Genomic DNA, 25,491 nt, shown 5'->3' with positions numbered 1-25,491 from the left:
GCTGAAAAAAGTAGGATTAGGGCTCTGATGGGGCTTGCAAAGGAGAACCACGGTAAAGAAAACAAGCTCCTGCAGAGTTCAGGCCTTGCCTCTAAAGGAATAGTAAGCCCAGGGGAATTAGAAAGTAAGTGAAGGCTAAGGCCGAGGCTGGCCAGTGCCCTCCCCTCATTCTCTCCAGGTCAGACCCTGTGGCTCTGCCCCTCTGTTAGGAGTGAGTCCTGAATCTGAAGACAGGCTTTCACTGAGTTTTAGAAACGTAAGACACGCTTTCTGGGCTGAGTGCATCGATGGTGGGAGACTAGTGATGGAAAACTGCCCTGTTGCCAGAGGTTACAGCGATAAATCGGAGAAGAGGAAGATGAACAGTAGGGGCCAGTGAAAAATGGCACAAAACAGGCCTCCTGGGATGTCACAGCTGTGCTTCCATGTTACCATCCGGCACTACTGACCTAGTAGTCTTAAGTTTGCTGGATCTGATCATGTCACGGTGCTGTTGAAATTCCCATTGCACATAGAGTCGAGGCTAGCTCTGGACCGAAGGCCTGCGTGCCCTCACGCTGCCTGCTCCCCAGCCTTGTCTTGCTCCCACTCCTGCACCCCTGGCTCCAGCTACTCTGCTCCGTAGCTCTTCAGACTGTGCATCTTCTCCCCATCCCGGTCCCTTCTGGAAAGCTGATTCCCATCGCTAGCTCCTAGTCTGTCTTCAGTGTCTGCTTAGAACCTCTCTTCCTTGGAGACCATCTGGGTCCTCTTGTTAGAGCCTCCTAACATGTCCGTGATTTCCTTTGCAGTTCTCATCATGCTTGTAACAATTTTTTGATGTGTGCTTCCTCAGTGAGAAGATCACGTCTTTGTTGGATATTGGGCACAATATAACTGTTTTTATACTGACCAGAAGGAGCAGTAACTTGCAAATGGTTGGCGGGCAGGGGGAATGCAGGCTGTTTTAACCTTTTAATTTGCTTTGGTCTTGTTTTCCAAATAATTTCTGAACACGCTATTATTTTACAGACACAAACATACATTCTTAAGGGATTCTCTGAGGTGACCTCTTTTTTTGGTCATCACTGAAATACATGTGTTGGACAAATCTTACCTGCTTTTCTCTTCTCCCTGCAGAATGAGATGTGCCTGGCCACTCAACAGCTTTCTAAGCAGCTGCTGGCATATGAAAAACAGGTAACTTGATGTTTATGTGGCATGTCATGTGGCGCTCAGGACTGTCATAAGTGGGGTTCTTTTAAGGAGTTCTCCAAAGGCGTCCTAGAGAGACCTTGATTTCCTTCTTTCTTTTTGTCCATAGTCCAGTCTTATTTATTTATTTTTTGTCTTGCCTTTTCCTTTCCACTGATAAATTCTAACTGGTGATCATCCCAAAGTATGATATTTTCTAATTAGCACAGAAGTAACTCACTGCCTTGAGAGTTTATAGTCTGAGGGGCTACAAATGAATCAAATTCCAGGAAATAACCCAATACCAGGAAATAAACTCAAAGATGCCGTTACATCCAGACAGGAGAAGGGTGGTGACCACCAAAGCAGCGGTCAGGGAGGGGCGATTAAGTGCATCGCTGAGGTAGGACAAGGCGAGTGCACCGCTTTTCTGTGCGTGGACGCTTTGACGTGCACTTGGGAGGAGAGTGGGAGCTGGCGTGGGGGGCGGCGCAACGTGGGTGACGCGGGCGTTGCCCCGAGCATTAACACCTGGATCTTTTATTCTCTGGTCTTAGAATTTTGCTCTTGGCAAAGGCGACGAAGAAGTAATTTCTACACTCCACTATTTTTCCAAAGTGGTAGATGAGGTAAGATCACAACATGGCAAAATTGTATTCTTTCTTGAATTTTCTTTCATGTTTGTTTTGGCCCACTTTCCATTTTTAGATACTTGCTTAAATATCTGAGAAGGTAACTCAACTTGTTGCTCTTCCTAGGTCCATTTCGTAAGACTGGTTGTATGTGATTAGTTTGTTTCTGGTGTGAGGGAAGGGCTTTGGTATACATGAATGATGGACCAAATGAAAGATTTCTAAGAATTCAGTTTCCTAAGGAGAGTATATTAGTTTCTCGGGATGCTAGTAATAAATTACAAGTCGGTGGCTTAAAACAGTAGAAATGTATTCTTTCACAGTTCTGGAGGCCAGAAGTATGAAATCAAGTTGTTGGCAGGGCCGGGCTCCCTCCAGAGACCCCAGGGGGAATCCTTCTTGACTTCTTCTGGCTTCTGGTGACCCTGCGTGTCCCTTGGCAGATGGTTGCATCTGTCCAGTCTCTCCCTCTGACTTCCATGGCCTTCTCCCCACACTGCACTTCACCCCTTCCATCTGTGTCTTCTCTTCTCAATGACATTTGTCATTGGAGTTAGGCCAACCAGGATAACCTAGGATGATCTCACTGGGAGATCCTTCGTTACATCTGCGAAGACCTTGTTTCCAAATATTCATGTTCTGGATGGACGTTTTTAGGGGGAGGAGGAGAGTGGGCACAGTTCACCCCACTACAAAGGGTTTCACATAACTGCTCTTACAGCTGTATTGTATAATACATATATTGTATAATACATGAATATTTGTGGAAAACAGGTATTGTTATGAGAAAAGTGCATAAACCCTCATCGTAATAAACATTCCAGCTCAAATGCTACTGGTGCTGGGCAGAACCTTCTGCAAAACTGGGTTGGTATGAACTTGGTATTTCATCTTGCAAGGAGTTTGCAATACTTATATAGTAGAAAATCATGATAAAAAATGCAGATGCCATTTAACTGATATAAAGTAGATACTGTCTTCAGGTTATAAAATGAGAAACTAGGGCACTGTGGTGGCTCAGTCAGTTAAGCGTTCGACTTCAGCTCAGGTCATGATCTCACAGTTTCTGAGATCGAGCCCCATGTCAGGCTCCACACTGACAGCAAAGAGCCTGCTTGGGATCCTCTTTCTCTCTCTGTGCCCCTTCCCCACCCCTCATGTGTGTTTTCTCTCTCTCTCACTCAAAGTAAATAAACTTTAAAAATAAAGAAAATGAGGGACGCCTGGGTGGCTCAGTTGAGCATCTGACTTCGGCTCAGGTCATGGTCTCACGGTTCATGAGGTCCATTCTCAAATCAGGCTCTGTGTTGACAGCTCAGACCTGGAGCCTGCTTTGGATTCTGTGTCTCCCTCTCTCTCTGCCCCTTCCCTGCTCAGTGCTCTGTTTCTCTCTTTCTCAAAATACATAAACATGAAAAAAAATAAAATGAGAAACTAACATGACATTGTACTGATTGCATTTTTGTTCATTCAACAAATCAGACCAACAAGGTGTTATTCGTTCAGCAAACATGTACTGAGCACCACTGTTTAGTAGATGCTGTTCTGGGCACTGGCGATACAATAGAGAACATGACATCTGGTTCTTTGTAAGCTTCGTCCTCTCTCCCATGACCTTGACTGTCTTCAAAGTGTATGTTAAAATGGATGGGTATCTTTTCCAGAAGAGGAGAATAAATGGAAAAAGTAATTAGAGGGGAGCAAAAAGTAGTTTTTTTGGAAGGTGAGGAGATGAATGTTTCCTAATTGACTATGAATAAATAACCCAGGAGGAGAAGGAGCAGACTCCACCCACTGAAGTCATGTGTTTTCCCGAGCAGAAGACAGTTGCTAAGCAAATGTGGTTAGTCGTCAAAACCCCAGAACCAAGGTTTCCAGTTTAGGATATTTACTTACAACCAGATTTTCACGGGCAGGGATGATGATTCTTTTGGTAGGGAGTGAATCATTCCCAAAGGCTGGAAGGCTGGAAATGTGATTTTATAGGTAGTATCATGTCGTCGTCCCCCCGGCCCCGCCCAAGCTTGGCAGTGTAAGGGGCTTTCAAACAAACCTCGTGGTGTAGAGACCTACATGTGTGAAAGCTGTTAGCTCAGGTGGGAAGCTTTTAAGTAGCTTTTCAGGTGGTTTTGTCTGTCTGGGCCTATACCAGGTTGAAAGTTTTCAAGAAAAGTCATTTGACTCAGAAATCAAAAACCCAACTAAAAGTAGAGAATCATGTGGCTTACCTTGGAATGCCTTGGAATCAGACATTCCATGTTGTAGGCATGCAGAGATTTTGTCCTTATTGATTTCCCCACGGGCAGGGTTTCTAGGTCACTACCATGGAGTGCACCTAAGACAGGAAGTCGTCATCATTCTAGATTACATTAACGAGTATGTGTCAGCCAAACTCTCTACTCTGAGTGTCTTCTGTTCCGGTTACTGTTTTGTCCTCACAGTAGCCATGCAAGGAAGATGGTGTTATCCTTATTTTTGGTATGATGATACTGGAGTGCCAAGAGGTGGTCTCTTGCCACTCTCCTGAGTGAAGGCGCCGTGTTTAGAAGCCATCGTCCCATACCGTTCAAAAGCCCCACGGCCAAAAGTTGACGACAATCCCCTTGATCCTTAAGAAGAAACGAGGAAGAAAATGAGTAGCTAGGAAGTTGGTCATTCCTGAAGTGCATGATCATTGGAAAGCCACTTAATCTCCCTGAGTTTTGGTTTCTTCATCTGTAAATGGCAGCAGCAGGCGAGAAAGCCCATTTAATTGGGCTTTTGTAAAGGTTAAATTAGATAATGTCTATCAGAGCATTGAGCACATAGCCAGACACATAGTAGGTACATTTGGTGACTTTCATTCACTTAACTGTTAGTAAAAAAAAGCAGTACTTTTTTACTGAAGGTATTCGAGAGAAATAGTTAACGCATTCTGTCCCGGTGGCATTTATTGGCATGGTGTCTTCATGTGTTCTCAGCAGAACAAAGCTGCCAGCTTTGGCTTAACCGAAAGCTACGACATTAACTGTTTGGCCCATAGCTCCCCTGCCTGGCAAGCGATTGTCTGTAAGCTTCTCAAAGCAGCCTCTGGAGGCACAGTCCTAAAGGTCCAGATCTGTTGGAGGGAGAGCTCTGGGCACACGGGGGCTTCGTATGTAACTGCCATCACCGCTGAAAGCAACTTTGCCAAATGTGTACGGCAAAAAAGATTGCTGGGTGGTTTACTCTTTGTTCACCCGGCAGGAATCCCAGAGCATCCTCAGTAACGTCTACATTTATTGCTAATGTCTAGACTACCAAACATTTGAAGTTTCGGCAACTTTGCGAGCACGTAAGACAGGCTCTGTATCCAACAGGGTGTAGTAGGAAAAGTCTGGAGCTCAGATTCCAATAGCCCAGGATGAAAATCCCAGCTATGCCACGTCTTTGCTGTCTGGTTTTGGAGAATTTGCCTGTCTGTTAAGTGAGTATAATAAAAACGAGCTCCCAGAGTGGCTGAGAACCAAATGATACAAAGCATGTAACTCTGGCACACAGGAAGTATTCAAAAGTGGTAGTGCTGAGGTGGATGACTTTATTTCTCCTATGCCATTTATGACAGGATTTAGAAAGGCCCTGACAAGCCGGAAGGAAAGAAAGAATCAGGGGCCGTTAAAATTATCTGGTGAGGAAGATCACATTTGAACAGTTATCTTGTTCTTGAAAGATCCTTTTCTGAAGAACAGAGGCCTGGGATCTGAGGTTTCAGTGGGGAGCCTTCTTTCTCCAGAATAATTTCCAGGCCCGTAGCTGCTGTGGTTTTAGGGTTAGTAGGCTCCCAGCAGGCTGGTCTTTCAGGCGTGACCTTGGCCCCGTCTGAGAGGTAGAGAGCTCACGGTGGCCTGGTAAAGTGTGACCAGAGCTGAGCGCTTGTGGTGACCTATGTTTGCTGCAAGTACACGAAAGCGTTCTCCTCCAGCCGGTGTGGCTCCGACTGGGAACATAGAACCAGGGTCGGCACAGTAAACAGACCACAACGTGGGCTCAGCTCAGAAACTCCTTTAGCAAACCTAACTGATGCCAGGTCAGTTGCAACCTTGCATTTAGTTTTAGTACCTCTAGGCCTGGATCATTTGCGGCTTAAATGAAGGGTGTTTATTTGCTAAGGAAGTGTACCTGAATTCTAGCCACGTGGAAGTGTTCAATGTGATCCTGTGCGGAAATCAGATAGCTGCCATAATAGTGGGTATAATTTTTTTTCAGCAAGATTTCTTTTTTTTTTTTTTTCAGCTTAATGTTCTTCACACAGAGCTGGCTAAACAGTTGGCAGACACAATGGTTCTACCTATTATACAGTTTCGAGAAAAGGATCTCACAGGTAATGTTCCTGAGTTCAGTGCCAGTTACCTTCAAAATATCAGTTCATTTCATGATACTTCGGACTGTACTAATTTCTTTAAATACGTGCATCATTGAGAAATGCCCTCCTTTTATTTAGCACTTCAGTTTAGCTAACTTTTATTGAATTCCCACTATGTTCTTAGCTCCCCTAAAGGAGGTTACGGGCTAATGAGAAAACAGACTTGGAAGCAATCATAACATCATGTGAGTAGGACAGCAGGACAGAGAGGTACAAGGAATAAATATACACAGAAAGGTGTGATTACCCTTTTGATTTTTGGGTACCAGAGAGGGCTTCCTGGAGAAGGTGATCTGTGTGCTGGGTTTTGAGAGATTACCAAAGGGACAGAGATGGCAAGGCTAATATTACTGTGGGAGCATTTGTAAAGGCATGCTGTTCCTGGGGAGCCATGAGTGCTTTGGAATGGAAAGAGGGTGGCTCAGGGAAGGAGGGCAGGGACCATGCTTTACCTGTGCTGGATTCTGTGAACAAGGCAGACCAGCTCCCTGTTCTCCTGGAGCTCACATTTTAGTGGGTGGGTGTATCTGAGACTGGTTCAGAGAGCCTGGTTGCCCTTTTTGACTAGTTTTGGTTCTTCAACTAAAAACCTTAGAATAATTTTATATCTCTTGGAAATGAAGTTAGTCAAAATATGGATATAAAAAAATAATCTTGAAAAAATGTAGTTGGATGTTACAAAAAGGAATCCAAACTTTGTAGTCTTTTTGCTCTTTATATCCTTGAAAATAGTCGTTGCTTCGAGATTAAAGAATTATATTTTGTAGAACACTAGTACAAAAGTCAGTGGCCAAAAAAGTCTAAACCTGAGTACTAAGAGATCTGTTCAGTATCGTACTTCCTCTTTAAAAATATAACACCTTAAAGTGTAAAATCTGTTTAGGCAGAAAAGATGCAGTATATCTTAGAGACGATGTTCTTTTCGCCCCTCACTTGGAGATTCCCTGTGATCATGTCATATGAGGCTATAGGGGACAGGGGGAGGACTGGCATCAACTTTGCCCCAGGGCAGCTTGACAGCACTGAGACTTGACAGAAGAACAGTAAATGGCATGTCAGTTACCTTGTGTCAAGAGAAACCTTGCTGGAGAAAGACTTTTAGTGTTTTTGGTGTTGCTCATCTATAATTGCATGAAATTCCAAATCTAAATGTGGTTGCGTGCTGATCAGCCAATACGAACTGAAAGCCTTATTGAGTGCCTTGTTTCATAAAGATTTCCTCTAAATACAATCAGTGGAAATGTGTGGAGATACCATTTAAGAACCAAACTCCAAGTTCTTTAGATAGAAAATAATCACCCTGGAGACCTGTGTTGTCAGATTTGTATCTTTCAGCTTTGTGCCTGGGAAGTGAGCCCCCATCTGGGGGTGCCCAGCAGCAGCAATGACCGGGGCCTTCCTTAATCCTGAATGGCTCAGGTGTGGATTAGTAGTATTTGCCTGGGATGGCGTTTGTTTTCTTTTGTTTTTTAAGACAATAAAACTATCTAGTGGTAGTAAACCGAGAAGCTATGAAAACAGAGTTATCTGTTTTAGAGAGTATCTTAGAGTATCTAAGTATCAAAGTAACCTTTTCTGACGACACCAACACGTAGGTTTGAAGTGTTTGGCCTGGGTCATACTTGAGTCAGCCTGAGAAACAGATTAGAATTCGGCCTCTTCTCTGCTTAGTGGTTTTTATCTTAGGTTTTTGTTTTTGTTTTTGTTAATGTTTATTTATTATTGAAAGTCAGAGTCAGAGCGTGAGCAGGGGAGTGGCAGAGGGAGAGGGAGACCCAGAATCCAAAGCAGGCCCCCTCCTCTAAGCTGTCAGCACAGAGCCCGACGCGGGGCTTGAACTCGTGAACCCCGAGATCATGACCTGAGCCGAAGTTGGCCGCCTAACTGACTGAGTCACCCAGGCGCCCCATTTTTATCTTAGGTTTTAATGCCTTTTTCATTTACGCACCAATCTGAATGAAGAAAACACTAAAGATCTTAACGAAGTTATTTAACCCCATAAGGGAAAACCCCAACACAGCTCCAGTAGGAAGTAAAAGGGGAGACAGAGAGAAAGGGAGATGAAACCCAACAAAGGCAGAAAGCATTCTGATTCCAGAAAGGGTAAGAATAACGTGAAGAGAGATTTAAAAGCTGTGAGGGAATTTTGAGGCAAACTGAAAAGCGGCATAAAAGATGTGATGTGAAAACGATTTCCTTTGATGAAGCAAAACTGGATTGTTCTAGAGTTGTACAAAGTATTGCTTTCTTGTAGATGTCTCTGTGTTTTTAAGTTTGTAACCTTGGACAGCATCACCCTCATCTATCTCTTCGTGTTTTTGGTGTTTTTGGTCTTGGACTTTGTTAGGCCTGTCTGTGCGTGATGATGGCTGTGGCACCCACGTGGGGTAATAGTGATGTCTGTTGGCTTGTCACAGGTACCATATACTAGATTGCTCCAGAGTTTTTCGTTAAAACAAGTACCTCATATTCCTTTATTAATGGTGGCCTTGCCAGACGTTACAATGGCAGCAACAGGACATTTCTAGGTTCTGGATACTGTCAGGATATTCTGAGGAAAGCTGTATTAAAACGCTCTTTTTTAGGGGCTGGAGAATATGAGCTTAGCCGTATACTCCAGGTCCCATGAATAGTACCTGGCCACCACACATTCCAGCCCACGTCCCCACAGTGCCCCCTGCTTCACAGATCCCTGGATGCTGTCTAAGACGAGTGGCCCTAGGAGCAGTCAGGGTCACCAGGTATGGGAGGCAGCCGAAGCCACCAGCTCCAGTCAGACCGGGATTCCGAGCCCACAGGGCGGTGCCTCGTGAGGGCGGAGGCCCTGAGTTGGTGCCCACAGAGCCTGCCTCCTACCGTGCATGTACTTCTGTTTTCTTGGGGAAGCGCAGAGCTCTGGGTGGGTGCGTTTTATTTTTCTTTGCTCTAAGATGTTTTGTTTTGTTTTGTTTTTCTCATTCAGAAGTAAGCACTTTAAAGGATCTTTTTGGACTCGCCAGTAATGGTAGGTAGGCATCCTCTCTGTTCTTGGTGCGTGGGTTTAGTGTGGGTGTGGCATGCGTGTGGGCAGAGGTGCTGACCAAATGCTCTGGCCTTTCAACTTATCTGCGTGCTAAAATGCCTTTATTTTGGGGCGCCTGGGTGGCTCGGTCGGTTGAGGCGTCCGACTTCAGCTCAGGTCACGATCTCGTGGTCTGTGAATTTGAGGCCCGCGTCGGGCTCTGTGCTGACAGCTCGGAGCCTGGAGCCTGCTTTGGATTCTGTGTCTCCCTGTCTGACTGCCCCTCCCGTGCTCATACTCTGTCTCTCCCTGTCTCTCAATAATAAATAAACATTAAAAAAATTTTTTTAAACACCTTTATTTTTAGAGCATGACCTCTCGATGGCAAAATATAGCAGGCTTCCAAAAAAAAAGGAGAATGAAAAGGTAAGAGTACCTACCTTATATTTTGTTTTTCACATCATTTGCTTAAGCTCCTTTTCTAGTTTCCTGTTGTGAATTTGTGGCAGTGAGAGCATCTTGATGAATCCTTTCTCTTCTTTCATATACATAAATTTTTAAATTATTTATTCTGAATCTTATAAGTAGACTTCTGCCTCCCTGTTCTAGCTTTTCAAACTGGTTTATTGAACACCAGCTTGGAACCTTTGTAAAATTTCACTGATTTCCACGTAAGCTTGGTTCCTCATATGTATTCAGGTCACTTCAATTTCTTGCCCTGGGTGTTGACTCTGATTCTTTTATTTTTTTTTTTAACGTTTACTTTATTTTTGAGAAAGAGTGTGTGAGGCGAGGGAAGGGCAGGGACAGAGGGGGATAGAGGAACCAAAGTAGGCTCTGTGCTGACAGCAGTGAGCTGATGTGGGGCTTGAACTCACAAACCATGAGATCATGACCTGAGCTGAAGTCAGACGCTTAACCAGGTGAACCACCCAAGTGCCCCCACTCTGATTCTTTAGCTCAAGTTTTTTGGTATTATAGATGATATGAAACTTTTTTTTAACACATGTGACTTTTTACTTCCATTACATAATTTCCTTGAGCTAAATTATTTCCTTGGAATACAATCTTATGAGTGAACTAAAATGGTGGTGGCTTTCAGTGCACGCCGCCATATTGTTTTCCCAAAGGATCACAGCACTTTGTAGTCCTGCCAGCAGACAGGAATTGGCTTCACCCCAGCGCAGCCTCACAAGCACAAAGATGCTAGGACTTTGGTATTTTTAGTTTAGAGTTTTAGAACAGGAGGCAGGGGTGAGCCTGGATGGCTCAGTCAGCTAAGCATTCAATTCTTGATTTCGGCTCAGGTCATGATTTTAGGTTGTGAGATCGAGCCCCTCGTGGGACTCCGTGCTGAGTGCAGAGCCTGCTTGGGATTCTCTCTCTCTCCCCGCCCCCTCAAAAAAAATTAAATTAAAAAAATAAATAAAGCATAAGGTGGAACCTTATCTGGGTTTTATTGTATTTGTCACAGAAATGGGTTTTGTGAATAAAGGGACATCTTTGAAGCTTCGTGCTCTTCTAGAGTTGCCATGTCCGTTAGACGAGCCGACATTTTCCTCCCACCTCTCCTCAGGTGAAGACCGATGTTGTGAAGGAGGTGGCGGCTGCACGGCGGAAGCAGCACCTTTCTTCCCTTCAGTACTACTGTGCCCTCAACGCGCTGCAGTACAGAAAGCGCTTGGCCATGATGGAGCCCATGATAGGCTTCGCCCACGGACAGGTAGGCCGTTCCCTTCCCCTGAGGGCTAAGACCTGAGCCGGCTGGGGAGGGCAGCTTGGCGTTCCCGCTGAGGTAGTGTTTAGGAGAAACCAAAGCATCACGAGAAAAAGAAACACGAATGCACCACCTCCCTGGAGCCTCCCGTAGGTTCAGCACATGGAGAGCTTCCAGGTGGGCTGGCTCATCGTTAGCGGGACTCTTTAGGCTGTATGCCCGGGGAAGTGATGGCCTTGATCCCAGGCCTCCCGTGGCGGGGGGAGGCTGGCATGGCCCTTCGTCTCTGAGCCAAGTGAAAGCCAGGCACGGTCTGCGGTTCTGAGAAGCAGCTGACCGCTCAGGTCGGTGGAGGTGGGCCTCCGGCTCGAGACCCCGCACATCCCTTGCTGTGTGTGGTGGGGGTCACGCTCGCTTGGGCCGTTCTCATTGCTGAGGTTATTGCCGGCACCCTTGGCATCTGGGTCGTGGTGAAATGTCACCACTGCTTGCTGAGGTCTCTGTTGAGGGTATATTGACGTCTCCCTTCCCAGTTAGTGGTCCACTGAACCTTTGTGTGCCAGGAGTCTAAGGTGGCGGGAGGGGCGGGGTTCTAGCCCGGTGGGGACGGGAGTGGGTATGCGTGTGAGGCCAGGGGCACCGCCCCTCTCCCTCCCTGCTCTGCTTCAGCCCCACTTATGTGGGCTCCAGCACCCCCCTCCGGCATGTGGGAAACACACCCACGAATCTTCTTTCCACTGACAGTCTAGGAACGGAAGGGGATGTCGGGAAGCAGAATGTCGGGAAGAAAAAAAGTCGGCAACTTTTTATAACTCCACACGTGTGTTGGGGCACCTGGGTGGCTCAGTCGGTTAAGCATCCGACTTCGCCTCAGGTCATGATGTCGCAGTTTGTGAGTTTGAGCCCCGCATCAGGCTCTGTGCTGTCAGCTCAGAGCCTGGAGCCTGCTTCGGATTCTGTCTCCTCCTCTCTCTGCCCCTTCCCGACTTGTGCTCTGTCTCTGTCTCTCAAAAATAAACAAATGTAAAAAAAAAAGATTTTAAATTCCACACACGTGAGCATCTTTTGTTTTTTAATACATTTAAAAAATGGATCTGTTTTTAAAAACACAGCATCAGTAGTATTCAGGGGAGAGGGGAACAAGAGAGGATCTTTAAGCATTCAGGCTCAATTATCTGTCTTTTATTAAAAAAAATTTTTTTTAACGTTTTATTTTTTTAAGAGACAGGGACAGAGCGTGAGCAGGGGAGGGGCAGAGAGAGAGGGAGACACAGAATCTGAAGCAGGTTCCAGGCTCTGAGCTCTCAGCACAGAGTCCGACGCGGGGCTCAAACCCATGAAAGTGAGACCGTGACCTGAGCCCAAGTCAGACGCTCAACTGACTGAGCCACCCAGGTGCCCCTCAAGTATCTGTCTTCTTAATGTGGTTGTTACGTTGTTGAATGGCGAGGTAACTAAAGTCAGCTTCTGCCTTCAGAGGTGGTGCTTAAATAGAGCACTCTAACCTTTCCGTGACATCTGGGTGAAGCTGGGTTGAACCAAAAACCAGCCCTGTCCATTCGTGGGCTGTGGGCTCCAGCCCTCAGCAGACCCTCTGCAGCCGTCCAGCTTCCTCACGATGTGTTCTCGTCTGCTCTCCTGTGCCCTCCTCTCTCCTTCAAGTTTTACACCTCTGCCCTAGAGGACGTCCCGGCTTTGTGAGGGAACATCGGTACTGCCTTTGCTCTAATTAACGCCTCCTGTCACGTCTGTCCTTCCTGGATTGATGGTCCTTGCCTGTGGACTTAGAGGCCCAGGGTCAGACAGGGTCCTGGCCCGAGAGCCTCAGAAAGCTGAATGGCTGCGGGCCTGATCAGTTAGTGTTTACAGAGCCTGGTCGGTTAGGGGAGGGGCCTCGCAAGGCCTGAAGGGTGGACCTGTTCCCGGCTGGGTTCCCGTGTGTCACCTTGAGGACCATGCCGCTTCTCCCGGCCCGCGCTAAGCGAATGCTGCTGCAGGGCCGAGGGGGCCTGGCTGCAGAGCAGAGCGCACGTCACTGGGTGGCCACGGCAGCAGTTTCGAGGATTGAGGATGGCACGGTTTCGTTTTTCACGTGGAAAGTACCCAGATGTCGGGACAGAAGACCAGACAGCCCCACCCCTTGCAGACCTCACATCTTGCTGCAGACTTGGCTGTCTCACATAGACCAGTTGTCGTCTAACCCTGTGAGTCTTTTGGGCAATTCCAAGGCATACCTTCTGCCTCATCGGCCCCTTTAAAGCCATGTATGTCTACGCGGCATCTACCTCCGTTAGCTGCCGGTCATGGGGCCGCTGTACTTCCTGTCGTTCACACGGGCACACCAGGTCTTTGGATGACGTTGGGCTGAATCCAGCTTCTCAGCACCACCCGTCAGTGCAAGTGGTTTGGCTTTACTTCTGTCTTCCCTGGCCCTTGTTCAATAGGTTTGCACTGAAATCATGATTAGTCGTCATGCCTGGAAACAAACTGAGGTTTTGTAAGCTGCATCCAAGTTTATGAGAACACCAAGTGAACTCTAGTATTTACAGGGTAGGTGCTAGGAAAGGTGACTGTAGACGCCAGTATCTTCTCCTTCCTTTTCATTCATTCATTTAATCAGATCATTTTAGGGGCTGCATGAGTCCCTGCCCTAGGAGCTTACAGAGTAGCAGGGGAGCTAAGACGTGGAATTAATTCCAAGAGTTCAGAGAGGGGAAGGAGAGGAAAGCCACTGTGCTGCTGTGTCCTTAGAAATGCGGAAAGCTCATTTAACAGACTGATGTTTCGAGCTCCAGAATGGCATTTACCGTGTTGATCTCTGTATGATTAAAAGATCATGGGGCCAGAGCAGCTTCCTGCATTATCACCTTGCGTTAGGATAATGGCGATCATCCTCTGTTTTTGTACCGTGAAAACTGAGGACGTGGGGTCGCATACCTCCCCAGGGTGTAAACACATCAGAACTGTCCCGACAGTGCCTGCCAGCCTCACTGGGATGTGAGGTCGAGTTCTCTGCCCACCTTCCAGGGCAGAGGCAGCTTCCAGATCAGACACATGAGCTGGGACAAAGTGTGAGAAAATACCTTCATGCAAACTGCGTGTCTTTTTTTTCATGACTTGGCTTTGCAACTGTTCCCTCTCTCTGACCAGGCATGTAAAATGGAGTTCATACCCAGTATGGAGAGTTTTTTAAAGCCCTGGCCATAGAAAGAAGTAGAAACTGTAGCTCTGGGGCAGGATGGTTACACATGTCAGCAATGCACTGGACGGTCCCGTCTTCCCCCTCCCCCTGCCCTTCAAGGTTTGACAGGCAACCCGGACTCTCTGGGCAGTGAATACCTGGGACTCACGGGAAGTAGGCATTCCTTCTTTTGGTTCCCCGAAAGCCAGCACTTGTAGTTTTATTTTCAAAGGAGACTGAGGTCTCCTGGGGCCACTCTCCCCTGGGCTGAGAGAGCGTCCATCCAGCACGTGGGGAGCAGGAAGGGACCCTGCTTGTGTCAAGCGCCTGTTCGGGGCCAGAGCTCGGCTGCATCTTTTGGGTTGACCTCAAGGCTGGAAGGGCCTTTTTAAAATTTATTTTATTTTATTTTTTAACGTGTATTTATTTTTGAGAGACAGAGTGTGAACAGGGGAGGGGCAGAGAGAGAGGGAGACACAGAATCCGAAGCAGGCTCCAGGCTCCGAGCTGGTAGCACAGAGCCCGATGTGAGGCTTGAACTCACAAACCTCGAGATCATGACCTGAGCCGAAGTCGGACGCTTAACCGACTGAGCCATCCAGGCGCCCATCCAGGCTGGAAGGGCCTTTTAAGGGTCGTCAGTCCAGTTTCCCCTTCTCAGTGTCTCAGCCGGATTATCTGTCAGCTTGGGTTCCGAGCTGCACATGGCTCGGTGAGTGGGGTCAGCTGGTGGCCCCGAGGTGCGCTTCTCTTCCCGGAGAACCTCCTGCCGTGCCGCGTCAAGTGCTCGTCGGCCTCTTGCTGGCGCTGTGCACATCATTTGTCACACACCAGTGTAGGTCCTGGAGACGCAGAGGTGGAGACCTACCCCTTGCCCCCAAGAAACTCTTTGTCTAGAATTCACAGAGGAAAGCAGCTGATGGCGAGAACATCAAGACTACTTGTCAGTACCAACTGCTGACGCACCCACGTGTGGTCTGTGCCAAGCAGCGACTTACATTGTCCCCGATGTTGACAGTCTCTCGGCGAGAGAGCCGGGTCCCACCGCCCCCATTCTGCAGCGCACTTGGGGCTTCGGGAGGAACCCTGCTGGCCCTCTGAGCTCAGCGGAGGCGCCTGAGGCACCACGGGCACGCGGGGGTGTGGAGGGGGGCAGTGTCGCTGCCCCCGGTGCTCCCAGTCCCGCACCGAGTGAGCTCATCCGTCTCCTTTCCTAGAGGACTTTCACGGCGTCCCACTTCTGTCTTTCAGATTAACTTTTTCAAGAAGGGAGCAGAGATGTTTTCCCAAAGCATGGACAGCTTTTTATCCTCCGTAGCAGACATGGTTCAAAGGTAAGGCTGCACCCCACTTTGGGTCTTGTGGGCCTTTGCCTCTCCTGCTGAACCCGTCCCTCCGGGGGGTCCCCTCTCCCGGGGGGTCCCATGGAGCCCCACCATGCTGGGATCCCTGGGCAGCGGGCCCCCTTCTTAGCCGCCGGTGTTTGGGTTGTGGTTGAAAAGTAATGCGTTTTGCAGTTCCCACCATGGGGAGCCCAGAGGCGTGCCCACCCGTGAACAGACTCTGTATATGAATAAAAGATGAAGTGTCTGCGGGGAGACTTTTCCCGTTAGGTCCCGGTGCGCGTGCTGAGGGCCTCTTGTCTGTTGGCCCAGCCTTCGCATGTTAAAGCCGTCAGTCCGGTGTAGACTCGCTGTGGTCTTGGAAGCACGCTTTGCTTCCCCTTTGGAGCCGAGAGGTATGTGGCCAGCAGTGCTGCGGCTCTTCTGGAAACTAACCGTCCCGTCAGTTCGTGATCAATAAATGAGGCTTTAAGCCTCTTTTGAATCAATTTAACAAATTGCATTTCGGCCTCATGAATGTTTATATTTTAAGAAGACGGCGTCCTCTCTTCAGACCGTCTTGCCCACGTTTAGTCGATGCCGTGGCTGCTCTGAGTCCTTTCACCTCCCGCTGCCGGTGTCCGTGAGCCCCAGGGAGCCTTGTCTCATGAACACTGCAGACGTGATTTCTGGAGGATGGCACAGAGAGAGAGTAGTTGATCAGCAGATACACAGAATGGAAGTAGGAGTGTAGAATTTACCTTGTTTGGGAAAGTGGAGCAAGGGCGCTCGTTTTCTTGAGGGTGTCAAGCAGTGGACCCCGTTCAGGCAGAAGTGTACCTCAAGTGCTGACAGTAGAGAATGAAGCCGAAAAGCCAGAGCTGAGCTCCGTGCGGCATGCGGGAGGGTTGCGGTTTGAAGTCGTCTGCGCCTGCCTGGAAGTCACCGGCTGCTCGTCCCCGGCCGCCGGCGGTGTGGGCTGCGTTCGTGATGCGGCTAGAAGGCACTTTGAAATCCCATTTCCGTTTCCTGCCTAATTTGATTGTGAGCCGCTGGGAGCGTTAGGAGAGGGGGAAGGAAGGTGCCTGCTGTCACTTCATCCCTCCCTCCACCCCTACCCCTGCCCTCTCCCGACTGCCTCTCTCTTAGCTTCCATTAGCTCCCGGAATTCCCTGGCTTTCTGGTCCTGAGGGAACCGTCTGGGCTTCGAAGCTTGTTCACGCACTAGATTTTTTTTATTGATGGATAGTGGGACGTTTGCGCTTGAGACGCGGTGACGTACTTCTCCGCAAACCTCAGAGCCTCTGTGTCCTCCGTCGTCAGCATCTGTGTGAGCTGGCACAGGCCGTCCAGAGTGCACCTCAGCCGCTCGGGCATTTCCATGTGACCAGCATCAAAGCCCCGGCTCCACGGCCTTCGGGGCTGTGGCTCATCCCTCCCTCTGCTGCCTGATGAGGCCTAGTTCATTACAAGGGCAGCAGCCGCAGACAGCATTCCCAGCCGAAGCTGGAAGCACTTGAACCTCCTGGTTCGAACGGCTAAATCACTCAGATCCAGGTTCTAATTTTCCTACCACTTGGCTTTTCCATTGGCGAGTAGATAAACACGGCCACGCCTCTCAGGCCACGAGGTGACGGCTGCACTGCTGGCCCAGAGGGGCCGAGGACAGTGTGCTGGCTCCGGATGCTGCCCTCCTTTCCCTGGGAGGTGAGTGGCCGAGCTCTGCTGTGTGAGCTGTGCGGGGCGTCTGAACCCAGCCTAAACCAGACACGGTGGTTTTTCGAATCACCCAGAGGGCCAGGAGCTTTTCTTTTCTTTTTTTAAAGTTTATTCATTTATTGAGAGAGAATGCACAGAAGAGTGGGGGAGGGCCAGAGAGAGAGCGAGAATCCCAAGCAGGCTCTGCACAGTCAGCAGCACAGAGCCTGACTCGGGGCTCGAACTCACGAACTGTGAGATCATGACCTGAGCCAAAATCAAGAGTCAGATGCTTAACTGACTGAGACACCTGGGCACCCCAGGCGCTTTTCTTTTTAGTTCTAACCCCGCAGGGATACACTTCTGCTTTTTTTCTTTGTTCCTACTGATCGATCGATCAATATGATGGTCAATTAAATAAACTTCTTGTTCTTTAGTCTTGGAAGAAAGCCTATTGGAAAGTACTTTTCTACCCTGTCCTGGAGTGCTGGGAGCCCTTCACGCGGCGACTGAAGTGGAGTCTGTGTGGGTCCGAGAGCGGAGGGAGGGGCAGTTACTGACCGCTCCCTGAAGCTGTATGCCAGGTGTCCTGCTGGTACACAGGAGTATTTTTCTGGGGGAGGCGATCCTTACCTTCCACTGGGTCCTCAAGGAGCCTTGCCACCCCTAAAAGCTTAAGAACCTAAGTGGTTTTGTATATTTTGGCTCTCTCCTTCCACTTCCTGAGCTGCTTAACTTTCTTCTCCATTTCACTCGCCCCGTCTTGGCAGTGACAAGCAGGTAAGCCAATGAGGCTTGTTCTCCAGCTCGCCCGTCTTCAGGCTGCCAGTGGTGGAGTCCAGCCGTTCTATTCAAATGTCAGAAGAGCCAAAATTAACTTAGATCGCCTGCCTGCCTGCCTGTGTTGAGCTGCATTAAGACGTAGGCAGCTTGCCTGTGAGTCTCCAAGAGGAGAGTGTGGACCAAGCCCAAACTTAACCCTTTGAGAGAAACTCCTAAGGAACTCACTTTGGGAAACAGTGGCCCAGCTGGCCCCCAAAGTTCCTTCTGACTTTAACATTTGTAATTCAGTCCTTCTTTAACATGGTGGAAAAGTGGAACAACGCGTCTGTGGTTTGCTTTCTCGCGTGGATGGGCCGGGCCGTGTTGGGCAGCTTGTGTTCGGCACTTTATATCCGAGATTGTCAGCGCTGGGTGGGGAGCTGTGGAGGCATCGCTTTGTGGGAAGTAAGGGCAGCTGCCTCTTCGAAGCTAAAGCTTTCAGGTTTTCCACAGCTCGGCACACAAGTGCACACAAGCCAGAGCTCAGACCTTGGCCCTCTTCCCCTGTGCCGTGTAGCACGGGCAGCCCTGGGCCCGGCCCTGCAGTCTCGGGCAGCTGTATGGCTGTGGGCAGCCCTGGGCCCAGCTCCATGGTCTCGGGCAGCTGTATGGCTTCTAGAAGAGGAAAAGCATTGCCTTTGTCTTTGTCCATGTGCCCTCGTCCTACCTCCTGGTTGTTTTCCGTCCTCCAATGGCCGCTTCCAGAACTAGGGGGAGCAGAGAGGCAGGAATGACTGCTGTTTCCTTCCTTTCCAGCACTTTCGAAGGTGGTCTGCACCTGAAGCCCTGAGAATGGGCTCATTAAAGCTTTTCTCCTAAAATCTGCATCCACAGGTCTGAGCCCGGATACCACTTTGTCAGCAGAGAGATTGTTTCGCTGGGTTGGGGCGCTGGCCAGTGGCCAACCTGTTCTGTTTTCAAACAGCAGTCATGTAAACATTTTTAGCAACGTGGACTTGAGTCCCCTCGATCTTCAGCGTCTGGGGTCTGAGCTCCCTTCGTGGGGCAGGAAGCCGCGGGGACAGCTCCGCCATCTGTGGCTCGGCAGCACTCGGTTGGCCGTGAGGAGCCGCTGACCTGACGCCTTCTGTCTTAAGCATTCAGGTGGAACTAGAAGCCGAAGCGGAAAAGATGCGGGTGTCGCAGCAAGAACTGCTTTCTGTCGAGGAGTCTGTTTACGCCCCAGACTTTGATGTGGCTGCACCACAGATCAACAGGAACCTCATCCAGAAGGCTGGTTACCTGAATCTTAGAAAGTGAGAATGCCGTTGCTGGCCTCTTTTTCTAAAATCGGTTTTCCCTCAGAGGGGGAAGGGAGGGCTGGGGCAGGGGAGGGTGGGGAAGGACTCCCGCACAGTGCCCCTCCCACCTGCCACGCAGGAAGCCTCTGAGGCTCGGGGCCCAAAGAGCCGAGAGAGGGGCTTGAAACAGCCTTGTAAGAGGCCTGTTTGTGGACTCTGAGGGGCAGGTCACCCCGTCCCTGGTGACCGTGGCCATGTGCAGATAGCCTGCTCTTAACCGTCATCAGCCTGGACCGTAGAGAGCTCCTATCCCACCCCGCCCTTAGCCCAGGCCGCTGACGTGTGAGAGCAGTGTGCTCGGGGCCCGCAGCTGAGACTGGCATCGGGGCCTGTAGGCCTTCCGGGTCATCCGGGTCCATGTAGGCTGAATCAAAGAGAGGATGATCGGGCTTCCTTGTATCCAAGAGCAGACGGAGGCTGTCCGGTGCGGTGAACACTCTGGCTTTGGTTCAGTCAGACCCCGTGGCCGGGTCTCAGTCGTGTCACCCGTGAAACAGCTGGCAATGAGTCCCACTAAATGAAGTCGTTCCTAGCAGGGAATAGGCACTCACAAGTTAGCTAGTTCCAGTTTTGCGAAATAATTGCAATCATGGAGGCAGGAAACCTAGTGCCTTGCACATAGTTGCAACTCGAGAAACATTGAGAATCATTGAATAAGTGCACCTGATACCTCGCAGATAGAAGAGCTACAGAGAGGAATTGCCGGCTGTTTTCTTACCAACATGGAGCTCCTCAAGGCTCTCCCCGCTTGTTGAGATCCCAAGTTAAGTATCTCCTTTAGTTTATACGGATGGAAAATCCTACAAGATTCTGGTGTTACTTGCCAGTTACTGGATATTCCTCTTGCAAGCAGCCCACAAAACCAGAGTAACATCCAGTTGAAGCAAAACTCAACCTAGTTAATGTCCCCGGAATTCTGGGTGCTGTGAGCCAGGGTGACCCTGGTGACTCTCACTAGATTTAGATAGTTCGGTCTGTGTCTTAGTGGACCGTCTCAGTTTACAGCTCCCGTTTCCAGGTCTCGGGGAGAAGCCAGCGTCTGGCTGCTGTAGGGTGGGCACGTGCCGGAGCGAGCCCTGGGTAGGCATCCCCCGAGTGGGCAGAGCCCGTGACTTCCAGGTCACTCCAGCTACAGTTTGCCTCTTCTGCTCTGCATTCGCAGTTTTGCTTTAATGTAGAGAAGCATTTTTTCTAAAATGCCACCAACACTGGTAAAGAGGCAGCAAGACCTTGAGGTTCTGCGCGGGCTTCCGAGCACTGACGGGCTCTCTAAAGTCACGATTCTCGCAGTAAAACAGGGTTGGTCACCACCACCTGGGAGCGGCTTTACTTCTTCACGCAAGGCGGGAACCTCATGTGTCAACCCCGGGGAGCTGTTGCCGGGGGCCTGATCCAGGACCTGGACAACTGCTCGGTGATGGCAGTGGATTGTGAAGACCGACGATACTGCTTCCAGATCACCACTCCCAATGGAAAATCGTACGCCACGCGGGTCTTATTTGGGAGGAGAGCAAGGGTAGTGACCCCACCCCTGCCCGGGGCCTCCTGGCGCGTCCCTCCATGCCAGCCCTCCGTGGGAGAGGCCCCCTCCGGGGATCGTTGGTCTTTGGGGAGGTTGTTTTATGCTCTCTTTAAGCAAGCACACGGCACCCCTGTGGGATCCAGTCTGCCTCGTGTGAGGAGTCCCAGTGCGGCTTTGTCTGCGGCCCTGGAGGAGACCGGGCCTCTGTGTCTCTGTGTGGGAGGCAGCCACAGGAGAGTCGTTTGTCGGCAAAGATCTGTAGAGAAGGCCGTGGCCACCCCTGCCTGTTCCCAGACCAGCTCTGTGTACTGTGCTGGGGCGGAGGGCGGGCAGACCTGCCTGGGGAGCCTGCTGTTCCGGCTGAAACTGGAGACAAACTGGGCGGTGTGCTCAGCCACGGCACTCCCCGTGGGAACGTGCTGTCCCCACAGACCCCCGCGTGCCTCAGGGGCCCAGAAGAGGTCACTTGGAGTCATTCACAGATCCCATTGCAATGGGGTCCCCTCTGGAGCAGGAGCTTCAAACTGAGCCCCCAGGAGTGGGGCCGGCCGTCTCTCCATGGGAGCTGGCTCTGCTCGCGTTTGCTTCCGGGTGGGGTTCTGAGCTGAGATTCTGTCTGGACGGTAGCGTGTTCTGGCAAGCTGGTACAGTGCTGACCGGCTCCCCTCCCAGGTTCGCAGAGCAACTTCAGACCTCACCCTTCCTCCTGGGCGGCAGGAGAGGCCTGGGATCCCAGTCGTGGTCCCGGGCAGTTAACTCCTTGGTTTCCTCACATGTAAAGTAGGGCTGAGGTCCGTGCTCCCACCTCACACAGCTGTGGGGTCCCTGGGAAGGGTTAAGCCCTCACCAAGGGCAGGGCAGTATTATTTTTGTCCTGTTCCCCTCGGTGGGAAGGCGGAGTGTCTGGCTTCTCTGGGCGTGGCTGGGAGGAGGGGTTGCCCTGATCATCTAAGGGGCCAACGAGAAGTCTGTGCTTGTGGACGCACAGACTTGAGCTGGTAGACCTGAGCCCAGCTGCTCACTTTTCGATGAGAAAGCACAGGCCCAGGGGAAGGAAGTGTCCGTCCAGGATCACACAGTGGATGAGCAGCAAGCCAGAGCCCCATTTTTTCTTTCCGGTCATGCTGCCTTTTGTGGTCCTTCTCCTTGGGACCCAGCTGACTTCAGTGAATGTGGAGTAAGCTTCGGTCACCGAGATCTGGGGAGCACTGACTTGAATGCGCTTTATTTCAGGGGAATAATCCTCCAGGCAGAAAGCAGAAAGGAAAACGAGGAGGTAAAGCTTTTGTTCTTTCATTTTCGTCCTGGCCTAGCCGGTGACTGGGATCCAGCAGGTTTCTAACGCCCTCTCTCCACAGTGGATCTGCGCCATAAACAACATCTCCAGACAGATCTACCTGACTGACAACCCAGAGGTAACTCGCACGGCCTTACCTGTGTCCCCGCCCCTCGCTCGGTCTAAAGGGTCAGCGCCCCTGCCGGACTGAGCGTGTCCTCCTGTGCACTTGTAGGCAGTCGCCATCAAGTTGAATCAGACGGCTCTCCAAGCAGTGACCCCCATTACGAGTTTTGGGAAAAAACCAGAAAGCTCGTGCCCCAGGTAACTAAAGGACCGTGGAGAAGTGGCTTTTCTGTATTGAGGTGTTGGGAATCGGCAGGAGTCCTCCTGTCCTCACCCGGCACGGAGGGATGGTGTCGGGTCTGTTCTACAGAAGCAGTAAGGACTACCGGGGGAGGGGAGGGGAGGGGAGGGACAGAGCCAGGAGCCACTGGCTGCGTGAGTCCAGAGCGCCTTCCTGCTGGAGCACTTGGCCGGCCGCAGTCCCAGCACGTAGGACTTGCACCGAGGGGCTGCTGCCCAGGGAGTCGCACGTTTCCTGTCCACATCAACAGTTCTGGAACCAAAACAAGAACTTTTTTGAGGTCCGGAACAGTGGTCTGTGTTACTGCCCAGGCCTTTGTGCGTTAATCTTGCTTTTTCACGTGTATTTTTCATATTGTTACACTTCTCGTCATTGTTCCTTATGATAACTACACACTCTCTTCCTTGATTTATTAGCAGTTGAATGTTTAGGTAGTCTCCCTTTCCTGAGGTTGCTATTATCGTTTACGGTGAATATTTTCCTGCCTCTGCCTTCATTCTTGTTTTGAATATGGCTTTGGGGTTTATTCCCAGAATCCCACCTTCTTTCTTAATGGGACGCTCCATTTGGTTAAATAGTAAGAAGGTTGTAATCATAGAGGGCTGCTAATGAAAGCACAACATCCGAGGTAAATGACAATTAGGACTGTGTTTGGTGACCATTTTTCGGAGGCACGGTAGAAGGAACCCCATTACGTAAATGATCTGCAGATATTATCGCATGTCTCTAGAGAGAAGTGATTGGAAAGCTAAGAGCGAACTTCCCAGGGTCTGGGCTCTGTGAAGGGGGAGCCAGTGTGCGCGCAGCACAGGGCACGTGGGAAGGAGCCGTGATCAGGCCGGGAGAGTCGGAAGTTCGATCGCGAAAGACTTGGGTGCCCTGCTTACCGGTGCTGGGCTGTGGAGCGGAACTGGGAGCCCTGAGAAGGGGGTGACCCCCGTGTAGAAAGAGTGGCCTGCTGCACTGCGGGTGTAGGACACAGGGTCTGAGGCGTGGCGGGCGGAGGGCAGGGTGGGGTCACCGGACGGGGTGTCTGCTACAGCAGCAGTAGCTGAAACCGTGCACGTGAGCGAAGGTGACGAAAGTGGGCATGAGGCAGCGGGTCACGCTCAGGTGTTGGATCCCACAGTTTGTGCGGGGAGCGTGTTGCTAAGGGCGGCTCTGAGGACGGCAGTCTGAGCGCTTGTCCTTGGGCCTCGTCGTCGTGGGTGATGGCACTGTTCCTCCCTGTACGGCCTTGGGGACAGAGAAGGCGCACTGCAGGGTGCTGGCTTTGGAGTTTGGGGACTCTCTGATGGCTCTGCCTTGAACACAGCTGGGTGGCCTGGAGCAGGTCAGCTCTCTGTGCCTGTCTCCTCGACTTTGACACGGGAAGAGGCAAAACTAGATGACCTCCCAGGTCCCTTTCCGTTCCTGAAAACACTATCTTGCTAGGGTGACAGTGTGTTGTTTAATTAGCGTTACTAAAGAGGTGGCTGGTTTTCTGAAAAAGAGTCTGTGGCTCAGATTTAATTAATTCAAGAGCTGATTTTTCTCCCTGTTGGGGAATAAGTCAGTCACGCGGCAGAATCCTCTAGCCAGTCGGCTGAACCGACACTGAGCCTGGAAGGGTGACAGATGTGGCCGCCAGATGGCCCAGGGCTGTGGGGGGAGGTGGGAGAGGGCGGATCTCTCTTTAGGGTCAGCTCATTCAGAATGAAGAAATGTTTTGCTGACAGAGGGGGAAGGAGCAGGGAAACTGTGATCTTGGGAACAAGCTGCTGTTCAGTCCCAAGCAGGCCTCACACGTGGCCTTCCCCTCCTCCCCAGGTAGCGTATCTCTAACGCGCACTCGTTTATGCAGCTAGTCAAGGGTCGGTTTGTGGGGTGTCTGCTCTGTGCCCAGGCACTGGGCTGGGGCGTAAAGCTGAGTCTTGTCGGTAAAGCCAGGCGGAGGGTAAATAAATACTTGGTTAAAATGGGGAAAGGCCACGCTGGTGTTAAAGAAGGTGCTGTCCTAAAGAGGCCTGGCCGTGGAGACGGTATTCAGACTGAGAAGTGAAGGATGAGGAGTGGCCACTCTCGCAAAGAGCCAGGTGGCCTGCGTTCCCGGAGCAGCTGAGGAGGCTGGCGGGCAGAGCACTTGGTGTGTCGGGAGAACTGGAGGGAGGCCAGTCTCACTGGGGGAGCAGGACCGGCTGGGGAGCGTGGGGCCAGGAACAGCTCCCGAAGGAAGGCAGGCAGGCAGGCAGGCATGGTCAGGAATGGTGGGAGCCGTCCAAGGGTTCAGGGAGGTAGATGTGTGCGTGGCAGAGAGGAGAGGTGACTCACTTGACGTCGTCCGGGGGCAGCTCTGGCTGCTGTGCAGGACACGGAACTGAGCTGGGCAAGCTGGGCAAGCCCGTGACTGAGCACAGTCAGGAGGCCGTGGCATCTCAAACCAGGATTGTGGCAGAGGAGGCGAAAGTAGATGTCATGGGGGGCTTATTTTGGAGGCAAAATCTGAAGGACTTGTGCTAGAAGGAGATAGGAGTAGAGGGAAAGGGACAGACCAAGAGGGCGACCGCAGTCTGGCTCGAGCACCCGGACAGGTGGTGGTGTATTGAGATGAAAAGGAGTGGGTATCAGGGGTTCGCTCACTTCTGGACAGAAGATTGAGGGGCCCGCGGCACGAGCCGGTGGTCACGTTCCTGATACGAGTCTGCAGCACAGAGGAAACCCCAGGGCCGAGCACATGAATCAGGAACTCATCGGCATGGACGCAGCAGGGCGAGAGAGATCATCTTGGGAGCGAGCGTAGAAGGACAAGGGAGGAGCCTAGGACCGAATCCTGAAGATCGCCAACATTTGGAATAGAAGGGAAGGAACCTGTAAAAGCCACCAAGAAACACCAGGGAAAGTGGAATCAGCAGGAACCGAGAAAGAGGAGTTTTAAGGAGGGGAGAGCTCACCTACGTTAGATGCTTTGATGTGGGGTGTGTGACGTAGGACAGTGGTCGCCAAGCGTCCATTGGAGTTGGTGACGTGGCGATCACGGGGTGCTCCGTCATGTCCCTCCTGGGTTCAGAGTGTTCAGTGGCTCCCGGGAACGTAGAGTCAAGCGCAGACCTCACCCGATG

The 25,491-nt window shown here is 50.6% G+C and overlaps 1 protein-coding gene across 3 annotated transcripts in view; it reads left to right on the top strand.

The window, feature by feature from the left end:
- The window catches only part of APPL2 (adaptor protein, phosphotyrosine interacting with PH domain and leucine zipper 2), a 53,897-nt gene that overhangs the window by 17,118 nt on the left and 11,288 nt on the right, over positions 1 to 25,491 (top strand). For all 3 annotated transcript variants that reach the window (XM_049626220.1, XM_049626221.1, XM_049626219.1), the window contains 12 exons: positions 1,120 to 1,179; positions 1,731 to 1,802; positions 6,057 to 6,144; positions 9,149 to 9,190; positions 9,555 to 9,613; positions 10,764 to 10,910; positions 15,337 to 15,419; positions 19,025 to 19,183; positions 20,519 to 20,707; positions 21,984 to 22,026; positions 22,109 to 22,165; positions 22,262 to 22,350. In XM_049626220.1, coding sequence (XP_049482177.1) covers positions 1,120 to 1,179; positions 1,731 to 1,802; positions 6,057 to 6,144; positions 9,149 to 9,190; positions 9,555 to 9,613; positions 10,764 to 10,910; positions 15,337 to 15,419; positions 19,025 to 19,183; positions 20,519 to 20,707; positions 21,984 to 22,026; positions 22,109 to 22,165; positions 22,262 to 22,350 — 1,088 coding nt within the window. The remainder of the gene's footprint in view (positions 1 to 1,119; positions 1,180 to 1,730; positions 1,803 to 6,056; positions 6,145 to 9,148; positions 9,191 to 9,554; positions 9,614 to 10,763; positions 10,911 to 15,336; positions 15,420 to 19,024; positions 19,184 to 20,518; positions 20,708 to 21,983; positions 22,027 to 22,108; positions 22,166 to 22,261; positions 22,351 to 25,491) is intronic.

The sequence above is a fragment of the Panthera uncia genome, chromosome B4 (assembly GCF_023721935.1).
Source record: "Panthera uncia isolate 11264 chromosome B4, Puncia_PCG_1.0, whole genome shotgun sequence".
NCBI lineage: Eukaryota > Metazoa > Chordata > Mammalia > Carnivora > Felidae > Panthera > Panthera uncia.
The sequence above is the reverse complement of the archived record's forward strand: the minus strand, read 5'-3'. Positions and strand labels throughout refer to the sequence as shown.